Source organism: Notolabrus celidotus, chromosome 12, assembly GCF_009762535.1.
Source record: "Notolabrus celidotus isolate fNotCel1 chromosome 12, fNotCel1.pri, whole genome shotgun sequence".
NCBI classification, from domain to species: Eukaryota; Metazoa; Chordata; class Actinopteri; order Labriformes; family Labridae; genus Notolabrus; species Notolabrus celidotus.
In genome coordinates, this window is record NC_048283.1 from 15,533,409 (window position 1) to 15,552,920 (window position 19,512).

At 38.7% G+C, this 19,512-nt stretch overlaps 2 protein-coding genes across 4 annotated transcripts; both read right to left on the reverse strand.

The window, feature by feature from the left end:
- Positions 1 to 700: 700 nt before the first annotated feature.
- gba (glucosidase, beta, acid) lies at positions 701 to 8,007 on the reverse strand. 3 transcript variants are annotated; one of them, XM_034698151.1, is made up of 12 exons: positions 7,878 to 8,007; positions 7,563 to 7,643; positions 6,351 to 6,542; positions 6,118 to 6,264; positions 4,613 to 4,746; positions 4,351 to 4,523; positions 4,168 to 4,257; positions 3,947 to 4,094; positions 2,105 to 2,329; positions 1,490 to 1,653; positions 1,295 to 1,411; positions 701 to 1,220 (listed from the first exon to the last, which is right to left on the reverse strand). In XM_034698151.1, exons 1-12 carry the CDS (start codon positions 7,993 to 7,995, stop codon positions 1,115 to 1,117), a joined length of 1,695 nt encoding a protein of 564 aa, XP_034554042.1. In that variant the 5' UTR covers positions 7,996 to 8,007; the 3' UTR covers positions 701 to 1,114. The 3 variants fall into 3 exon arrangements, with proteins under 3 accessions (XP_034554042.1, XP_034554044.1, XP_034554043.1); XM_034698153.1 differs by having other exon boundaries at positions 7,823 to 7,967; XM_034698152.1 differs by lacking the exon at positions 7,878 to 8,007 and adding an exon at positions 7,746 to 7,773.
- Positions 8,008 to 9,553: 1,546 nt separating this feature from the next.
- On the reverse strand, positions 9,554 to 18,587 carry dap3 (death associated protein 3). Its single transcript, XM_034698531.1, has 13 exons — positions 18,414 to 18,587; positions 18,170 to 18,211; positions 15,374 to 15,490; positions 15,176 to 15,277; positions 14,987 to 15,095; positions 14,787 to 14,879; positions 14,561 to 14,691; positions 13,619 to 13,699; positions 12,125 to 12,289; positions 11,973 to 12,032; positions 11,794 to 11,883; positions 9,880 to 9,997; positions 9,554 to 9,785 (listed from the first exon to the last, which is right to left on the reverse strand). Exons 2-13 carry the CDS (start codon positions 18,206 to 18,208, stop codon positions 9,700 to 9,702), a joined length of 1,191 nt encoding a protein of 396 aa, XP_034554422.1. The 5' UTR covers positions 18,209 to 18,211; positions 18,414 to 18,587; the 3' UTR covers positions 9,554 to 9,699.
- Between the last annotated feature and the right edge of the window lie 925 nt (positions 18,588 to 19,512).

The following is a 19,512-nucleotide window of genomic DNA, read 5'->3' on the forward strand; positions in this document are numbered from 1 at the left end:
ATAATTCATTAATGAAGGAATCAATCACTGAATCAATGACTACACAAATAGGTATATAGTATATAATACATATATAGTATATAGTATATACATACATACTATACTATATATAATAGTATAGTATGTATGTATAAATGGCAAATAGTATGTGTGTGGGTGTTTATGTACGTTTGGGGGGGCATGGAAATATTTTCAACCACAAAGGGGGGACCCGCAGAAAAAGTTTGGGAACCACTGAATTAGTGAAACACTCAGGATGGAACATTTCTTTTTTCTCCAGTTAATACTCTCGCATTGACTCAGTCAGCAAATTTCTGCCACACGAGCTCTTGCTCTTTTGCTGCAGCCACAAGATTGCTTCTTTTTTTTTTTTTGATGATATGCTCGTTTCTGCACATGCGGCCATTAATATCTCCAACTCCACTGCGGAGAAGTTAGCCATGGTGAATCATGTTATCTGTGTTCCATTGAGGAGGGCTTTTTATATCCTCATGCATGAGCTTCACTCTGGGTTACCTTCACTCAGAGTTGATTGAAATAATTGTTATCTCCTGTTCTGAAACCGAACACTGAGTTTGACAGCTCAGGGTTCGTAAACCTAGAGTTCGGGTTTTGACTGTTTGTTAAACTTGCTTCCTGAAACAGGCCCCTGATCAACTCCCCATTTCAAGATCACTTAAAACAAAACATTGAAACAGAATACCTTAAAATTATATGTGCTTCATTCAAAATGAAAAGATTAAATAGCAACATAAGTCATTTACAAATATGTACATTATTTATATGATTTCCTAAGAGATGGTGAGGACACTTCATATCTTTTTTAGCTGCAAATAAGGACACCAGTTACTCTTTCGGTGAACAGATACATTCATCACTCTCAGGTACCGTCCTGATAAGAATCAGTGCATAAAGGAATCACAATCACAGAAATGAGGTTATTCCTGGTTTGTTGAGGTTAATTCAAGTGGACACTGAAATCACTGAAGCTGTGCAGAAAAAAAAATCTAATACCAAATATGGAAATGTGCATGTGAGTGGTTTGATAACAACCAAGTACGTTTTTTAAAATAAATGTCTTTGGTGGTTAGAGGCTTGTGGCTCAAATTAAGGATCAGTGTGTGTTCCATGCAAGTGTGAGGACTGAGTGAGCCGGAGCAGTGGAGGGGATGAAGCCCACTTCTGGATCCCAGACTTCAAACTGGATCACTGTTGACAACCTGAAACAAAAAAACAAAACAGTATAATAAGCTTCTGTTCATTTGGACATAGTCACTCATGTCACATTTCATACCTGTTGAGTACAATCAGCACCACTGAGCCATCTGGTCTGATGAAGGCAGAATATTCCAGTTTTGTTTCCTCACTTGGTGACACGCCCACTCTCTGAGACCCCTCCCACAGGAACTTACTGTGAATGAAAGATGATTTGTGAGGATGAAAAAAGTCAATGACTGAAACAGATTACATGTGTACCCTGGTTTTATACCTGAAGTGTGCCATGCCGTAGAAGCTAGGCTGCTTGTAGAAGACATCACGCTTTGCATCCACTATAATGGGGCTGTCTACAAAATTTTTCACCCAGTTTGGCCCACCAGTTTGGTCCAACGCCAGATTCCAGTCAGTCCAACCCACCACATAATGATTTAAGTCCTGCCGTGAAGAAAATAAAACACCCACAGGTTAGCGTCTAGTCTGTAGTCTTGTTGTGAGAGGTGTTGTTTTCTTTAAATGAATCCTTTGGACCCATGCCTGCCGTTTCATTTAAATGTCACAAGAACAACACATCTACATAAACAAATCCCTCAGGATTCTCAAGATGTCTAGCGTCTGAATGCGCCCATGCAAAATGGATAGAAAGGATGGAGTCTAGTTTCCTTTGAGCGAGGGCAAAGACAAGAAACTGAACACCAGTTCCAGCATGCTTTGATGGCCTGCAGGCACTTGTGCAGCAGAGTGCAACTTTTAAAACCTGCATTGCAGCATGGAGGGAGATGATTCACCTTATGGGAACAGCTCCCAGCCTGTCAAATCTCACATCTGTTACAGTAGATGTGATTGAACAGGCTTAACCTTAATGCGTAAAAAAAAAATGTGATCTCACCTCCATGATGTCATGTGCATACTGTTCAGCTCTGTCCCAGCTACCCAGCTTAACCCCTCTGTCTAAAAGGTTCCAGCCTGAACACGCCTCAGTGGCGAACAGGTAATACTCCGGGTACAGATGATGGGTGATTCCCAGGCTTAGCTCAGCGGGGACAAGGCCGTCCATGTACCAGTGAACTGCAACACCGTGAATGTACTTTCCAGCATGAATGTCACTTAATATCTGGAGGTACAAAAGGAAAAACTGAGTCAAAAACTGAGTTTCCATATAAAATACATGAAAGAGAGTCAGCATTGTCATTGTTTGAGAGTATCTGGTCTGATAAAAAGTGAAAAATGATTAACTGTGGCTTCTTAAAATGAAAAAAAAATTAATAAGTGTTATTTCTTATGCACAGTGGTTGCAACAATCTCCTGCTTTCTATAAGCAGTCCTAAAATGTTTTGTATCTTATTTAAGGCTGTCAATAATCCCCAAGAAACTCTAAGTAGGCTATTCAGGAGAGTTGACGGTCATGCAGGAGGATGATGAATACTTTCAGAAGAGCTCAGTCAGCATCATAACACCTGAAGCTTACACTCTCACTAACAAGTTTATTGTGTCATAATTTGTAGGTGTTCTGAGCAAAAATGTAAACGAAACAATAAGAGTCTTTCTTTTGTGATTGGTTTATCCATTAGTTCAAGTTGCTCAGCCTGGACCTGGTTACATTAACCCTCCTGTTATGTTTGTTTCTCAGGAACAGCAATAATGTCAATTTGACCCGGGGCATATTCCAAAAGTGTCAGAACCCCAAAAAAAATCTCAATAAACATTTTTTTAATCCCATTATTAACTCCATTACTAAACATTTAAATCAATATTTAGTGCAATGGTGTTCTTTAACTCTCACAGATCACGGTTCAATGAGGATTACTCTTTTGTTTTTCATGAATATTCATGTTAAAATTTTAAAAAGTAAACTGTTGGTAGGACTCCCTTGTAAAGTATCTTGATATGTTTTGCCCATCCCCTGCTGAGTGTCCACTCAATGTTTGCCAACAGGAACAGAGAAGGTGGAGTGAAATATGTCACACAGTTACAAAGAAACAATCATTATTGGACACTTCTAATTCCTTTTTAGGGTCCACTTTGACTGCCGGGTCAAATTGACCCACAAACAGTATCTGTGTAATATAAATATGCAGGGGGGGTTGGCAAATATCTAAAATGAACTATTTTTATCTTATATGTTGATTACGCTAATTAAGCCAAGCAGAATAAGTTTCAAACTGAAAAAACACTTTCAAAAAATTTCCTTGGATTTTTGAATTTTGAAATGGGTCAATCTGACCCGGAACATAACAGGAGGTTTAATACAATTGATTATATTATTAGACTATTGGTATATACAGCTTGGAAATACTGAAGAAACTATAAATTAACAAACATTAATTTAGACCAACTTGATTTTCAGTATCTCACTTTATATCTTTTATTTAAATTTTTTATAAAGTTATATTTTTGGCCTTTTTTGCCTTTATTGTATAGGACAGCTGAAGAGAGACAGGAAATGTGGGGAGTAGAGAGCAGGGGAAGACATGCAGGAGGTGGTCGACCAGCAGGGAATCGAGCTGGCGACCCCTGCGACGAGGACTGTGGCCTCTGTATGTGGGGCGCTTAAACCCCTAGGCCACCAGCGCCCCCTCACTTTATATCTTAGTGCTGTTTTATTTTGTCTTCTGCTGATTTAATTCCTCATTTAGTCTATGTATCAATCTAATCTGCGACACCAGTGAAGCCTGAGATGAATTAAAGTTCACCATGACTTTCCCCACTCTCTCACTGTCCTTGGACTCACCACTTTGGCCCAGTGCGGCAGCAGCAGGCGGTTGTCATCCAGTATGAGGATGTGCGTGTGGGGGTGTGACGAAGCATGTATAGCAGGACCCAGGTCCAGAGCCACCCAGTCTCTCTGCTCCTCGGGACTGAAGCCCAGAGCCTGGAAACTGCAGAACAAATGCTTAACAGTTTGAAATGTAAGAGCTGTGATGATGGTTAATTCTGTGTAAAATGCTGTACCTGTAGTGTGTCATCTCTCCTGCAGTGGGCTCGTTCCCTGTGGTCAGAGCCCAGAAGGTCAGGTTATATTTAGCATACTCCTCAAGGAACCTGAGAGACAAGAAAAGTGACCAGTAAGAGTTTTCTCCTTAATGAGTATCACCAACATGTGCCATCACATTCAGGTGAGGCCCCACACGTCACCTGATATAATATTGAGCCCAGGTTTTGTACTCCTTGCCACCAGGCTGGCCATTCAGGGATCCTTTTCCAATGAGTGCACCATTAGTTTTCATCCAAGCGGGGGCGCTCCAAGCACTCGCCAGCAGAGACAAGGGGCGAGGTGACAGGGCCTTGGCACGCTGCAGGAGAGGAATCTGAGAAAAGGAGGAGAATGAGGATGAGAAGGAGATATCAGAGGGAGTGATGAGGATGTGTTTGAGTGATAAAAATAGAAGTGACAGACTTTCATGTTGACATCCTCGAGGGCCAGAGTGAAATTATCCAGGTTGTAGTCTCCGGGTGTGTCGGCATATGTGTAGAGGCGGGTGGAGAAGTCACAGCTGGCCATGGGCACACGCACAACGGTGTAGCCAATACCTGCAGAGATACAGCATCAATAACAGCTAAGACTGGCTTATAAACTGGCTTATATACTGGCTTTAGTGACTGATTAAAGTAAGAAAATGTTGATTATATCTGTGTAATCATTCATATCCAATTATTAAAAACTATGAAATATATTCTCACTTAACTTTAAAGGTTTGACAAAATGAATGTAGTTGTGATAAATGTAGATATTTACAGTAAAGACTTACTGAAACAGTTCAAGTTTTTGTTTTGCATATATTCTAGAGTTCAGTCTCATGGCACTGCATCCACATTTTTTACATGTTGCCTTTGCACTAAATATAGGGTCTAAATCAGGGGTTCCCAAAGTGTGGGTCGGGACCCCCAGAGGGGTTGCGAGACACAAATGGGGGGTCGTGAGATGTCTTCAAGAATGTTCTTTTTTAAGTTATCTAAAAATATTACAATTTACCCATTATAGCAAAAAATATCAACAAAAACAGAAGCTAACCTTGAAATAAAACCTTGAAAATGTAATGAGTTTTCTGCCTTTCTTTTTGCCGGATGACTCCTAAGTTTAGGTTTAGAGAACAGTTCATTATCAAAAGCATCAGTAGCAGTAGGTTAATTCATAACAGTACAGGAATCACAGCCGCATGCTCATAAAGGTAGGCTAATTTTCTGAACACCAGCTAAATGTACCTAAGTGAATGCCTTAAAATGTATGTCCCCAACTGCTGCCTGAGATACTCCAGCAGGTCCCTCTTGGAACTCCCAAGGCCGAAGTTAAAAAACAGAGGCGACCGGGCCTTTGCGGTTAGGGCCCCGTCACACACAGGAGATCAGGCAAGCCACATCCTTGTCCTCTTTTAAAAACACACTTTTTTTAAATGTGCTTTTATTTCTTAATTCTTCACTGACTTTTTAATTTCTGCATGGTGTTTATTATTGTTTTTACTTCACTCATTTTAGCTCTCCTTACCTTTGTCATGTGCTTTAGTGTTTTCACTCATTATGTCTTGCACTCTGTAAAAGCACTATTTGAACATGCATTAAAAAGGTGCTTTATAAATACAATTTATTATTATTATTATTATTATTATTATTATTATTATTATTAAATGAAGCCACATTAAATCACTTTGAGGGACGGACAGTGGGGGTCGCGATTCATTGGGACCTATATTTTGGGGGTCAGGGGCTGAAAAGTTTGGGAACCCCTGGTCTAAATTATTCACAAACCATCAAATTTTGTTTTCATTAACATTTAATGCAGCATCATAACTTTTTAGGAATTGAGCCTGTATCTCATCCCTGGATATTTCCATAATCTAATACTCTGTTATCGAACAAAAGATAAGTGTTCTGTAACAGTAGTTACAGGTGTCTACTTTAGTGTACCTTCAGGTGAAAAGTACTGTCTCAGCAGCTGATCCTGTGCACCAGCAGACAGAGAAAGAATATTAATGGCTGCTGCATCTGTCATAGCTCCTCCAAACCCCCTGATCTTCTGGTACTTCTGGTAGGGAACGATAGTCAATCTGAGACCTGAAAGACACATAGCAAACACAAGAGATGCTCTATAACCTGCTACAGCACCACCACATCACAGTACAGTCTCCCTCACCACTCACCTGTCCCTGTGCTGTTCACCTGGACCTGACCCTGGGCTGCCTCCAGTCTGCTGCCTGCCATGCTGCTCAGGTAAGAGGAGAACTGACCCAGAGGAGGCAAAGTGACCGACCCAACACTGTCACAGTAAGTTGAATTACACTCACAAACCACAGAGTCATGGCCAAAGTGTCTGGAAACACATCCATTACTTCCTGGAGGGAGAAACGGCCAGGAAACATGTCAGGAAACATGACTTCATTTGTATTTGGGGAAACTTGATAGATTAACATGCTTCTCGAACAGGGGTGGACAGTAACAGAGTAAATTTACTTGAGTACTGTACTTAAGTACATTTTTTGAGTATCTGTACTTTACTTGAGTATTGTATTTTGAGGAAACGTATTACTTTTACTCCACTATATTAAGAAGACAATTATTGTACTTTTTACTCCACTACATTTCTATCAATGCTCTAGTTACTCACTACTTTTGCTTTGAAGTCAGCTCATGAATTTCCTTCTCTTTTCTGAAATCTGATCCCTAAGACAGTAAAATGTGTTTGTGTAGTTCTGTTTGTCTCAGTGGTTTAGTCATACTTGTATATCGTGCGTCTCCATGTGTGAACGTGGAGCAAACACAGAGCAAATTTCCCTCAGATCAGGCAGTTCATTTAAGAGGTGGTAATGATGGCTATAATTCTCCACCTGAGCACCCATGGTCATAACTTCAGTCTGTGTTAGAGGTTTTTGAAATGAAGAATGATACGTATCGTTTGAAATGTTCTCCCTGTTTCCCACTCTGCCCAAACATACAAACATTCACTGTCCAACCTGAGAAAGTGTGTTGAGCTACGTAACATTTGTTTCATTCCAGATGAACATTTCAAACTAAGTTGTCTGTGCTTGGAATAACTTAGTTGCTGTTTTTATTCCATGGTATAGTTTTTAGAGATTTCAAGGAATGTTTTCTAGATCATACTCCTATGTATTCTTAACTGCATTTATGTATTGTGAAAATACAAAGTTTGGAGATATTTTAAGAAGTACTTTGAATACTTAAATATTTTTAAAAGCAAGTACTCCAGTACTTCAACTCAAGTAATAATCTGACTGAACAACTTTCACTTGTATTGGAGAAGTATTGGACCAGGAGTATCTATACTTTGACTTAAGTAATGAAGCTGTGTACTTTGTCCACCACTGCAACCAGCAAAGTGTGTTTAGTTGTGTTACCTGCACAGAGGGTTACTTCAGCTGTGAGGAAAACAAAGGCCAGGAGTGCAAATGATGATGGCAAAGACAGCGCCATTTTGTCTGGAAAGCAAGAATATCCTGCGTTTTAATGCACTACAACATGTTTAAATTCAGTTTCAGGAAGTAGTTTTAACAGCAAAATTCCCCTTAACAATGACCCACCTGCTCCTGTCATTCTGCTGACTCACGCACATTTTATTGTCATGCTAATTATTGCAGTGTACGGGAGATTATCTCACCTATCAGGCTCCGAATACAGACTCTGTCATGTCCTGCAGGTTTTCAAATACTTACACCCACTAGTCACCTCAGTTTCATCCACTCCGCCATAGAAGCCACTGAGTTTTTGGCGAGCATGTAAGACTGTTGGAAGAATCATGTGACTTTTGTGAATCGTCACGTGAACATACATGCAATATTCTGACCTACAGCCAGATGGCGCTATTCATCGAATATAAGTAAAAAAGGATCTCAGGCTACTCTGGGGTCATTAAAGAAGAGTTTTTTTTAGTCTGTTGATGAAGACTTCCACACACATGAACTGCTTTGGTTAATATGGAATTTTCACATTTTTGTTAAATTATTTCAGTAAAATTGAATGAGGAGATAAGGCTGTCAGAATCTGTAATATTACAATTTTGTATGGTTGTTAAGCTTTTATTTCATTTAATTTTTTTATTGCTTCATTTTGCTTTGCACTTCTTGTTTTTATTGCCCACTGTGAAGCACTTTGTTACTTGTATTGAAAAGTGCTATAAAAATAATGTATTATTATTATTATTATTATTATTATTATTATTATTAAATCCCTTCTTAAAACCTTGTTTTTATGTGATGTATGTTTTTTGCAGTGTCTTTTAACCTGCCTTTATTATCATTTTAATTTTTATCCCATCTTATTTTCCTTTAATTTTTTAAATGTCTTAATATCTCATTTACTGCTTTTATTCATCTTGATTTATTTCTTGATTTTACTGCTTTTGTCTCTTTTTGTATCTTTACCTTTTGTTATTGTCTTTTAGCTCCTTAGATTCCATTTATCCTTTTTTCATTTGTTTCTTCACTTTTATCCCCTTTTTTTTTCCTAAACTTTTTTTATTGATTTTCACAGAGAAAAACAATCACATCCAAAATTAGAGGTTAGTACATTTTCTTTTTTTTTTTGGAACAAAGAAACACACAGATGACATGCGAAATACAAAACAACAAATAACTCCTCACCCCGACACATACTCCCTCCAGATTAACTAAACAGAACTCCAAAAAAGGAGAACATAGGACAAAATCATCACTTTTATCCTTAATGCTTTACCTATATTGATGATTTTATAATGCTTTTATTTAACCTTATTACTTTTACCCCTTTTTAGTGCTTTATTCCTTTTTACTGCTTGTAGCCCTTTTTAATTATTTATTTCCTTTTATATTTCTAATGGTCTTACTTTCTTGGTCCCTCTGGTCTCAGTAAATATCATCAGGTACTTGTGTTGTCTGGGGTCTTGGGTTGCGTAAGATAAGATATACTTTATTTGACCCCCGTTGGGGAAAATTTCTATTGTTATGCGTGTGATGCCAGGTTACACACAGGTCTTGTGTGTTTGTTTTCTTGATGTCTGATTTTCTCTCTCTGCTGTTGATTTCTCTGTTTGTTTTTTATGTGCCTTGTTGCTTGTCAAGCACTTTGTAAACCATGGTTTTTAGAAGATGCTACATAAATTATTATTATTATTTGCTTTATCGAACTAAACCAATTCAATGTATTGTGGACTAAGTTGTAGTCAAGTAGCAGATATATTGTTATATTCATATATATTAAGATTTATATGAAGTAGATTTAACCTATTTATCAAGATGTACATGAAAAACTGTGTAAAAAATTGGACTGCAAGATGACTTTAAGAAAACATGTAATCCTTTTGATTGGATTTTCATCAACATACAATGACCTGTTTTTCATACAACCAAACTTTTTTTTTTACTGGATTTAAGATTTTATTATCAAAGTTACACATGTGCATCATAATTTACAGAGGGACACATATCACAGACTTGGACGTTTGTTAATGTATCTCTGAGACACTGCTATACTATATGTGGTTTATATCTCCATGTTACTTCAGCGGGAGGCACAAAGTCTATCCAGCATCCATGGGTTTCTGTTGCTCAAGAAGATGATTTCTTTCTTTCCTTCCTCTGTTAGGCCTGATGAGAGAAAATAATATTTACTGTTACTAAAAAAAAGCATCACTTATATTTGAATTTAATATAGCAAAGAAACCAGGGACGCATTGCTTACTCTGTGGATGCTGCAACCAGTGGCGGTCCTTGTAATAGAGGTAACAGCTCTCAAACTCTTTCTCACTGTAGTTGGGCACTGACACTGGAACGAACGGGTCCATGTTGTCGAACCCCGTCTGACGAGCAAAAACAGACGAAGGTCAACATATTAAACAAAAACAAAGAAAGCATCACAACCTTGTCATTTAAATGAACTTAATTACTAACTAAACATATTAACTTGCAGTATCTGACAAAAGTGAGTACACCCCTCACATTTCTTCTAAAGCTGATGCACAAGAAAGTCCGCAAACAGTTTGCTAAAGACAAGCAGATGAAGGACATGGATTACTGCAACCATGTCTTGTGGTATGATGAGACCAAGATAAACTTATTTGGTTCAGATGTTGTCAAGCATGTGTTGGGGCAACCAGGTGAGGAGTACAAAGACCAGTATGTCTTGCCTACAGTCAAGCATGGTGGTGGGAGTGTCATGGTCTGGTGCTGCATGAGTGCTGCCGGCACTGGGGAGCTACAGTTCACTGAGGGAACCATGAATGCCAACATGTACCGTGACATACTGAAGCAGAGCATGATCCACTCCCTTCAGAAACTGGGCCCCAGGGCAGTATTCCAACATGATAACGACCCCAAACACACCTCCAAGACAGCCCTGCCTTTAAAAAGAAGGTGAGGGTAAAGGTGATGGAGTGGCCAAGCATGTCTCCAGACCTAAACCCCGTTGAGCATCTGTGGGGCATCCTCAGACAGAAGGTGGAGGAGCGCAAGGTCTCGAACATCCATCAGCTCCATGATGTTGTCATGGAGGAGTGGAAGAGGATTCCAGTGGAAACCTTTGAAGCTCTGGTGAACTCCATGCCCAAGAGGGTTAGTGCAGTGCTGAAAAATAATGGTGGCCACACAAAATATTGACACTTTGGGCCCAATTTGGACATTTTCACTTAGGGGTGTACTCACTTTTGTTGCCGGTGGCTAAGACATTAATGGCTGTGTTGAGTTATTTTGAGGGGAAGCTTTACACTGGCTACTTTACATTGTACCAAAGTGTCATTTCTTCAGAGTTGTCCCATGAAAAGATATAATTAAATATTTGCAGAAATGCGAGGGGTGTACTCACTTTTGTGAAATTCTGTATATATAACAGAGCTTTTACAAAAACATTGTAAGCCCCGTAACACTGTTTACATGCAAAAAGGGATGAAATCAACTTCATAATTAGCTCAAATCAAAAGATGCTTGAGTTCATATGGTCAGTGGTTAAGAATAGATATCTACATTTTTTCCACAAGATGAACTTTTTTTGTTTTCAGAGAGACAAACATTTGACTTTACAGTTCAATTGTTGTTGAGCATTAACAGTGGAGGTTTTTTCACAATGAGAGATTTATTGGTCCGAAAACGATCTTATGACCTGCAAACATCAGTTAATCACCAACACTAAAAATAATATCACTGTAACAAGACCATCACAAGGTATGATGCTGCGAGCAGAGACAGATTCAGGCATAAAACTACATGAACAAAGTAGACAGAATGGGAACAGAACTGACACATTAAAAGATTTAAAAGTGCCGACTTTCTGTTCCTCAATCGCTTTCCTTGTGTGTTTAACAGCCCAGTCGGTACAGAGCGAAGGCAATTATGCACAAAACAAAGGCTGGGACTCATCCTTTGTTGACAAATGTCACACATAATCCGTACACTTGTAATACCACTGGATATAACTGGCTGTTTTGTTGTTGCTGAGATGCTCGGTACAAAGAAACAGGAAAGTGGAACTCTGAAGTCTTGTCCCAAGGGCAGGTTTGCAATTTCCTGACTAATGACCAAGGTTAGAATAGATAAGGAAAAGGCTAATCTGCTGTCAAAACTCAAGGGAATGATAATGCTGTACAATAAAATGACTTCTGACCTCTCCCAGCAGCTCTTGAGGCAAATAGTCAGATTTTGAAGTGTAGAGAGAGCCTGTCTGAGACAGAGTTGTGATGATGGTGCCTCCAGTCTGAGACAGAGAGAGTGAATGTTATTGGAAAAGAAATCTATAATATAACATTCTCATATGACGTTTTTGCTTTAGTGTTTCTTTCTTACCCAGTCGTTCTTCATCAGCTTCCTCAGGTTATAAACCAAAGTGAGCTCCTCTGGATCTACCTGATGGACAGATGGAGAAATACAAGATGTACAGTCTGTGGATGCAGAAGCATTAAAACAAGAATACAAGGACTGTGAAAGTGTTTCCTCACAGCACTCTTATCCTCCTTCTTTATTGTGGATTTTCCCCACAGGGCGTTGACACCATCCACAGCCACGGCCATGCGAAAGTTTGACTCGGGCTGCCCACTCTGCAGCTTCAGCTCCTTCATCAACGCCCCCACAACATCACTGCTGCTCTTCACACGAGATATGCCCTACAGCAGAGAAACACTAACTCAGCAATGATGACAACATCCTACACAGCAGAAATTAAGGGGAACTCCATCAACTTTTCCTAGAAATATCTAAACACAGGTCTTGGAGAGTTCTAATTGACATGTGAACATGTTCTATAAAACCTTATGTGGCTCCAGAGGGAGCTGTGTGGAAAAGTGGGAGTTGACTGAAGCACATGAGAAGTTTGAAAATGTAATCTAAGAGTGAAATTAGAAAGAAGGGAGACCACTGACAAATGAGGTTTATAGCCAAATGTTACATATGCTGCTATAAGCACAGCACACAAATTACTGAATGCACTGTCAGTGGACCAGCATTGCACTAAATGTAAATTATAACCAAAACATACATTTATTGAAGATCCTTTCAAGACTTTATTCAAATTTTGAATTTGAACTCCTTTCTTTTTAAAGTATTGTATGTCTTTAAAATGTTTGTTATTTCTTGATCTTTGCTTCCCTTGTAAAGCACTTTGTAGCTTATTTTTATAAAGTGCTCTATAAATAAAGTTTATTATGACCAATAGAAGAAGAATGCATAGATTAAAAAAGACCATATCAGTGTATCAGGTATTTTTCTTCCATTTTTAACATTAAATTATTAGTGCAAATGTTTTATATTAGTGTAATGCTTTAAAAGTTGAGTACTGTTAAATGGTAACACAAACAGTACATGCACGCTCAATTTTTTGAGTTTGAAGCATCTTAACATCTTAAAGATTGATACACATCTGAACAGCAGGAGGTCTGAAAACCATATTCTTCATCTTCTAAGTGTGTGTGCAGCATGAAGGGTGTTAACTTACATTTAATTCTCCAACCCAGTGTTACAAAATGACACATTATCTCAATTCTTAACTTCTTCTCTTTACTAAAGTGTTGTAAAAAGGCTTCCAATTAATATCAGATCTAATTACAGCCTTCAACGAGCTTGCGACAAAACAGGGCGGGTCTCATGTCTTGAGTGAGTGATAGAGTGCGAATGGCTTGCAGAGATGAACATTTCACAGGTTAAACATAAATCTGTGGCTCTTTGCAGCCTTTGTCAGAGCGTGTGGTCCAGAAATAATGTGCTGATCCATCACCAGGCTTGTCTCTTGGTTATTGATCACCAATAAACACGGGCGAGGTGAAAGATGAAACCTTAAAGACCCTTGTGGGGCGATGGGGAGAGCAGAGAGAAACAAAAGCTAACAGGGACAAAAGACAACTCGCTGATGAAAACGTGATGGGAGAGTTAAATAAAACACCAAGAGGTGAAGGAAGGATACCCAAATTCTTACTATCATGGACTCTGGAAAGACTCACCTGATCCACCAGCTCTGCTAGTGTGCTCCCCTCCTCAGTGAACTCTCTCTTGGTCCACACATAGCGCTGCTTTGTCTTTAACTAAGAGAAACATCAAATTACACAAGGCAGACTGATTACATCAGCTGTTACACACTCAGTTTGTTCCATGATTTCCATATACGGGCATTAATGCATTCAATACTGGGTTTATATGAAGAATTCTTTAGGCAAGTTGTATGTCTTTTTATTTGCTTTTTTTGCTTTTTAATCCACTGTAAACATACTCAAATTTGATCACTCACCATAATCTACAACATTTACACCTTTGTTTTATCTTATCAACAACCTTTTACATTCCTTATTCCTGCTAAGGATACACCTGGCTGGGTGCTTAAGATTGTCTATCCTTGGTGCATGAATCTCTTTAACTAATAAACATCAAACCCTATCATGCTGTTTATTGTCTACTGCACCGCATATGCACTGTGTACCCTTCCTGTTACAGATGCAGATAATGCTAAACAGTGATGTCATCATGCAGTTTAATTGCTTTATTTTTATCAGCATGTAACCACCTAGAGGGCAAAACCAAAGGCGGACAGAGGGAGTTCCTTGGAACGCATACTAGTTTAGTTTTTTATTAAGATTTCAAAATATTGTTTAATTTTTTTTTTTCTCCATACGTCACTGGCCTGATTTGCACAATCTACCCAGGACTTCAGCCCACGGTCGAAACGCAGACAACAATGGGGGCACAGGAACCTTTTAGTTCAGGGGAAAGTAGTTCTGGGGGCTAAAAGACCCCGGAACTCTTGGTCGAAATGCACCTCAAGGCTCATTTAAAAGGCTTAAGTAATGACACATTTTAAAATATTCCATCAGAATCAATTTGACCATGTGTAGTCATTCAATAGTTTGATGATTAATACTTAAAAAGGCACACTGTGTAATTACATTTACCTTTGTAAGGAAAGGCTCGTTGGTGGTTCTGAAGTGACGTAACCATTCAGTGGCTTGTAACGGCTGATCAAAGCGAGAGGAGTTAAAAGAGGAGGGCAGCAGCTCCTTACAGTTCTTCACCCAGAGATGAGCTGCAGAAACAAACAGAACAGAACATAATCTCTGTACTGCTGCAGGCTTAGCTGATAGTCAACCTCTTAGTGTGTGTGATTGTTTTTTTTCTCACCATCAGGAATATGGAGCACCAGCCATCCCTGTGTGTAACAGAAGTGGACAGCATGACAGAGAGACATTGTCTTCCCACTGCCCTTCAACCCATCTGAACAACTTGATAAGGTGAACAACAGGGGGATTCAGAGACATCAAAAGAAGAAAGGTTTGTTTACATATGACTGTGTGATTGTGAGCAGGTGTGTTGAAGGATACAGAATATATAACGCATAGGAGGTTTGCTAAAGTCTGTTTTCTTCAGGTAAGAGATGACCTCTATCGAAGGCTGTCTAACCATCACACAGGGTTCATTAAACGTCTTCATCTGAAATCATAAAAAGAAGACATATTACTACTAGTAGGTTGCAAAATAAAACTCATGTAAACACAGGTGTAAGAACATACCTGTTGTTGAAAGTTCCGAGGGAGGCCATGGGGGAAAATAGTGCGTATGTGTGCAGAGGGCAGAGTGTAATACTGTCCAATATGTTTCTCTGAATGGCATGCCTGCAAAGAGACAAACAGTGAGCTTACATGATTGATTACCTCGGCACCTCTTAGCACGTTGAGGACATCTGGACTGCTCTAGACAGATCTGCTTACCGGATCATTCTCCCGTGTTCTGAAAACTGAGAGTGGCTCTGTTGGTTCTGACTCTACAGCCACGGCCTCCTGCTGCTGTCCACATACACTGGTATGAAGGGACCTTACATGGGGTACCTGCAAAAGTTGAATAAAAATCATACTTTCATTCAAGTGTCGTAAATATCTTCATTCATGAATCTGTCCTCTGGTTAGGGGGGGCTATAGCTCTGAATTCCACAATTGCTTAAAACAGGGTTCCCCTTCTTTTCCAGAGATCCATTTCCAGGACATTTTCAATGATGATCAAGCTGGTATGAGTCCAAATTTAGTTCCTAATTCAGTTCCTAAATAGTCTAATATGTTCCTCTCAGTGGAAGTCTACATTGAAAGGCGTGCAGTCTATGGCTATCTATGAAATCATCTCTTACACCCTAAAGAATTTTGGCAAATTGAATATAGAATAATGCAACCACAGATGTACAGCACTTTAATGATGGGCAACTCTCATCTCAGCTTTCTCTTTTCTCAAAAAATATAAAATGAGCTAATTAAAAAAACAAAAGAGCCAGCAAAAGAATTTGGAAGCTGCCTTACTGAAATAAATAAATAAATAAATAAATGAATAAATAAATAAATAAATAAATAAATAAATAAATAATCAGAGGATCAGTGCATAAGTTGACCTAAATTGAACTGAATGACAAAAAATGGCCACAGATGTTTCTCAACTCAACTCAAACTCAAAGTATACCAGCTTTATCACGGTTTAGTCATATTGGAATAATTTTCCAGGACAATATGTGATTTTCCAGGACATTTAAAATTTTCTCTCATTTCTCAGGTGTTTTCCAGGACTGGAAACTGGTCAACTGTTTTCCAGGTTTTCCAGGATGCATGGGAAACCTGTTAAAAACCTAGGCTATTCTAAAAACAAAATTTAGTAATATTACTTCTGACAATTTATAAAAACATCATGTCAAAGACAGTTTTACAATTATTAAAATAAAAGTTAGTCTCTTCAGGTGTATTGCAAATCACACTTTGAAAATGAATAATTAAAGCTACATGAACGCATGATATCAAAGTCAACAATTCTTGTGATAGATTATGATGTTAAGCTTTTGACTAACGATTTAATAGCCTGGTTGCAAATTCATTTACAAAAAGAACGCGAAGACACTTTATTAAAATAAAGTATCCTCATTTTCCCAACCATCCACCTGGGTCCCCTAATGACTCTCTCCTCACCTTCGACCCCACCCAGAAACGTTCCATCTCTTTACTATACAGCCCCATTGACTCCCTTAACTCCGACCCGACAACCAAACTGAAGCAGACTTGGGAACAGGAACTTGGCATGTCTTTATCTGATGGCCATTGGGAGCAAAGCATTGCTCTTGTCCACACAGCTTTGCTGTGTGCCAGACATGGTCTTTTGCAGTGTAAGGTTATTTTCAGAGCACACTACACAGATGCCAGACTGGCTAAAATTTACCCAGACACTGACGACACTTGTAAGAATTCACCTGCTAATCACTCCCATATGTTCTGGGGCTGCCCGCAACTACAAGGTTTTTGGAGTAAAATTTTTAACACACTGAGACCAGTATTTGTTGCAGTCATTCTCCCTGACCCACTCACTGTCCTATTTGGAGTCCCACCTTGTGAAGTGTCCAACCATTCAGCGACCAAACGGCACATCCTAGCCTTTACGACTCTGCTAGCTAGACGAATCATCCTGTTCAGGTGGAAGCACACGCTCCCTCCTTCCCTTAACAGCTGGCTCAGGGAGATTCTTAGACATATTCAACTTGAGAAGATCCGATTCTCATTAATGGGTCAAGAAGTTATTTTGACTAGACCTGGAGGCCCTTCACCAAATACTTAACTGTTCACCCAGATGAAGCTTAGTTGCCCCCTTTCTCCTCTCTCTTTCCCCTTTTCCTTCTATCTATCTTTAATGCCTTAATGTTTATTTAACTTTTTAGTTATTTATTTATTAATTAATTAACTAATTATGAGGGCGGCAGTAGCTCAGTCAATAGGGACTAGGCTTGGGAACCGAAGGGTCGCCGATTTGAGTCCCAGTATGGACGAAGTTTGGCAAGTGGACTGGTGGCTGGAGAGGGGCTGGTTCACTTGCCTGGGCACTGCTGAGGTGCCCTTGAGCAAGGCACCGCACCCCCAACTGCTTGGGGTGCGCTGGTTGATGGCAGTATCCTCACTCTGACATCTCTCCCAAAGTGCATGTCCACTGCATGTATGTGTGCATGATTGTATGTATATATACCAAAAAATTGTGCGTGTATCATGACCGAAAAACAACACAAGTGAAAAAATTGAATTCCCCCCCTGGGAATTAAGAAAGTACGTTTCTTCTTCTTCTTATTATTATTATTATTATTACTTATCTTACTTAATTTGGTCTGTCTGTTTGTGATTTTTTTCAATTGTCCATCGAATTCTTATTTAATTATTTGTTTATTTCTGGTTTCTTTTGTATTATTTAGTTAAGGATCATTGTTTTGTTTTTTTCTTATGTAAGTAGGGCTTGGGGTCATGGTCATGAAAAGGCCAGTAAAATTGTTGTATTGTGTTGTATTGAAGTACTGCCATTGGTGCACACTCTCTTTGTATCTCCTTTTTTATACTGTCAATGCTTACATGCACTGTAATTACAAAATCATTCAAAATAATTGTGGAAGAAAGAAAAACGCAAAACGAACAATTGTTCTGCAGCAGCGTTTTGTTCATTTAGTGTACAAGTTACATATCAACAACTCGTCTTGTTTTAACAAACTGCTGTAATCTTACCGTCTGTCGTAGTCTGAAGGACAGTCTGTAGAGCGCCATGATCTGAAGACAAGGAGAAATAAATCATTTAGTATAATTCAGGGATTATAAGTGCCTGAGCAGCAAGACATATGTAAAATAGTGTCACACGAGTGTCCTGTAACCTTGCGTAAACACTTAGCTAACAGCTAGCATTGACAGCTGGCAGACATGTCTCTTACTGATATTAGCAATACGGAGCTAAGTAAGAAAGAAAGCTATTTACCTTCGAGTCACTGCATTTAATGTATTCACTGACGGGGATTTCAGGATATGTGAAGCTGCTAGCCAATCTACCTTATTGAGTTTTACAGGAGGCTAAACTGCAAACATCCAGCTGAAGTCAATGTGCCAAATCTGTCATGGACACCGCCATCATGCTGCACAGAGCAGGAAGTGACGTAGCCTTCAGTTGTCTTGGGGAACCAATGAAGTGACATCACACGAGCCGGGAAGCAACAACAGAGCAAAAATATCTTTTAAGACTTTTAAGATTTCACCTAAAAAAAAAGTTGACAGTAGAACTATGAGTGGCTTTGAACACACCGAGAGGCTTTGCTCAAATTAATTAATTGTTTGGAAAAGTCATTTCATAAACTATTATTGCATTAGTAAGGGTAAATAAGCTACATTAGAAACATTTACAGTATAAAATCTCATGGCTGCCCCATATTTCAATTCAGTTTTAGCAAGTGAGAAACACTGTAACAGCATTTTTATAATTGGTATGGATGGAAACTTCTAATTTGGCATATTTTGAACCATCATGCCTGATACAAGAACCATTTGGCCCAAATACAATAAATAAACATACTTAATGACTAAATAACTAACCAGCTAATGTGCTGTATAGGAAATATAAGACCAAGGATGGTTTAAAAACCAAAGATGCCAGTATTGGTCCATCAGACCCCCTGGGGCCTAAGAGGCCAGTATTACTGTATACCTAAGGGTTTTGTCTTATTAGAATATTTAATTGATTTAAGTAAATACAACCCTAAAGTAAAATACTACGAAACAGGGTCATCTATCATTATCTTATTTTAGTATATATTTAAGTATTATGCTTATGTAGGATTGTTCCAAGGCAGTGGTTTGACTTATTGTTAAACATATATACACTGCACCTTGGTGTGTAAAGCCAATTAATCTCTATTAATTTTGCATTTAAGAATCATGACGTAAAAAATATGATCCTCTTTTTTTTTTTGATTTGATGTCTTTATTTCTAACATGTAAAAGTAAAAAAAAAAAAAAAAAGCATACATGTAGAAAATAAGAAATAGTTATATAAACATGCAAGAAAAAAAAGAAATAGTTATACA

Coding starts and splice junctions, on each gene's coding strand:
- gba (XM_034698151.1), bottom strand. CDS start 7,995: ATGTATGTTCACGTGACGATTCACAAAAGTCACATGATTCTTCCAACA. Junction 6,543..7,562: donor TGAAGTAACCCTCTGTGCAG/GTAACACAACTA, acceptor TTCTCCCTCCAG/GAAGTAATGGATGTGTTTCC. Junction 1,221..1,294: donor GTGCTGATTGTACTCAACAG/GTATGAAATGTG, acceptor TTTTTGTTTCAG/GTTGTCAACAGTGATCCAGT.
- dap3 (XM_034698531.1), bottom strand. CDS start 18,208: ATGGCGCTCTACAGACTGTCCTTCAGACTACGACAGACG. Junction 15,278..15,373: donor GAACACGGGAGAATGATCCG/GTAAGCAGATCT, acceptor GTCTCTTTGCAG/GCATGCCATTCAGAGAAACA. Junction 15,096..15,175: donor CTCGGAACTTTCAACAACAG/GTATGTTCTTAC, acceptor TTATGATTTCAG/ATGAAGACGTTTAATGAACC.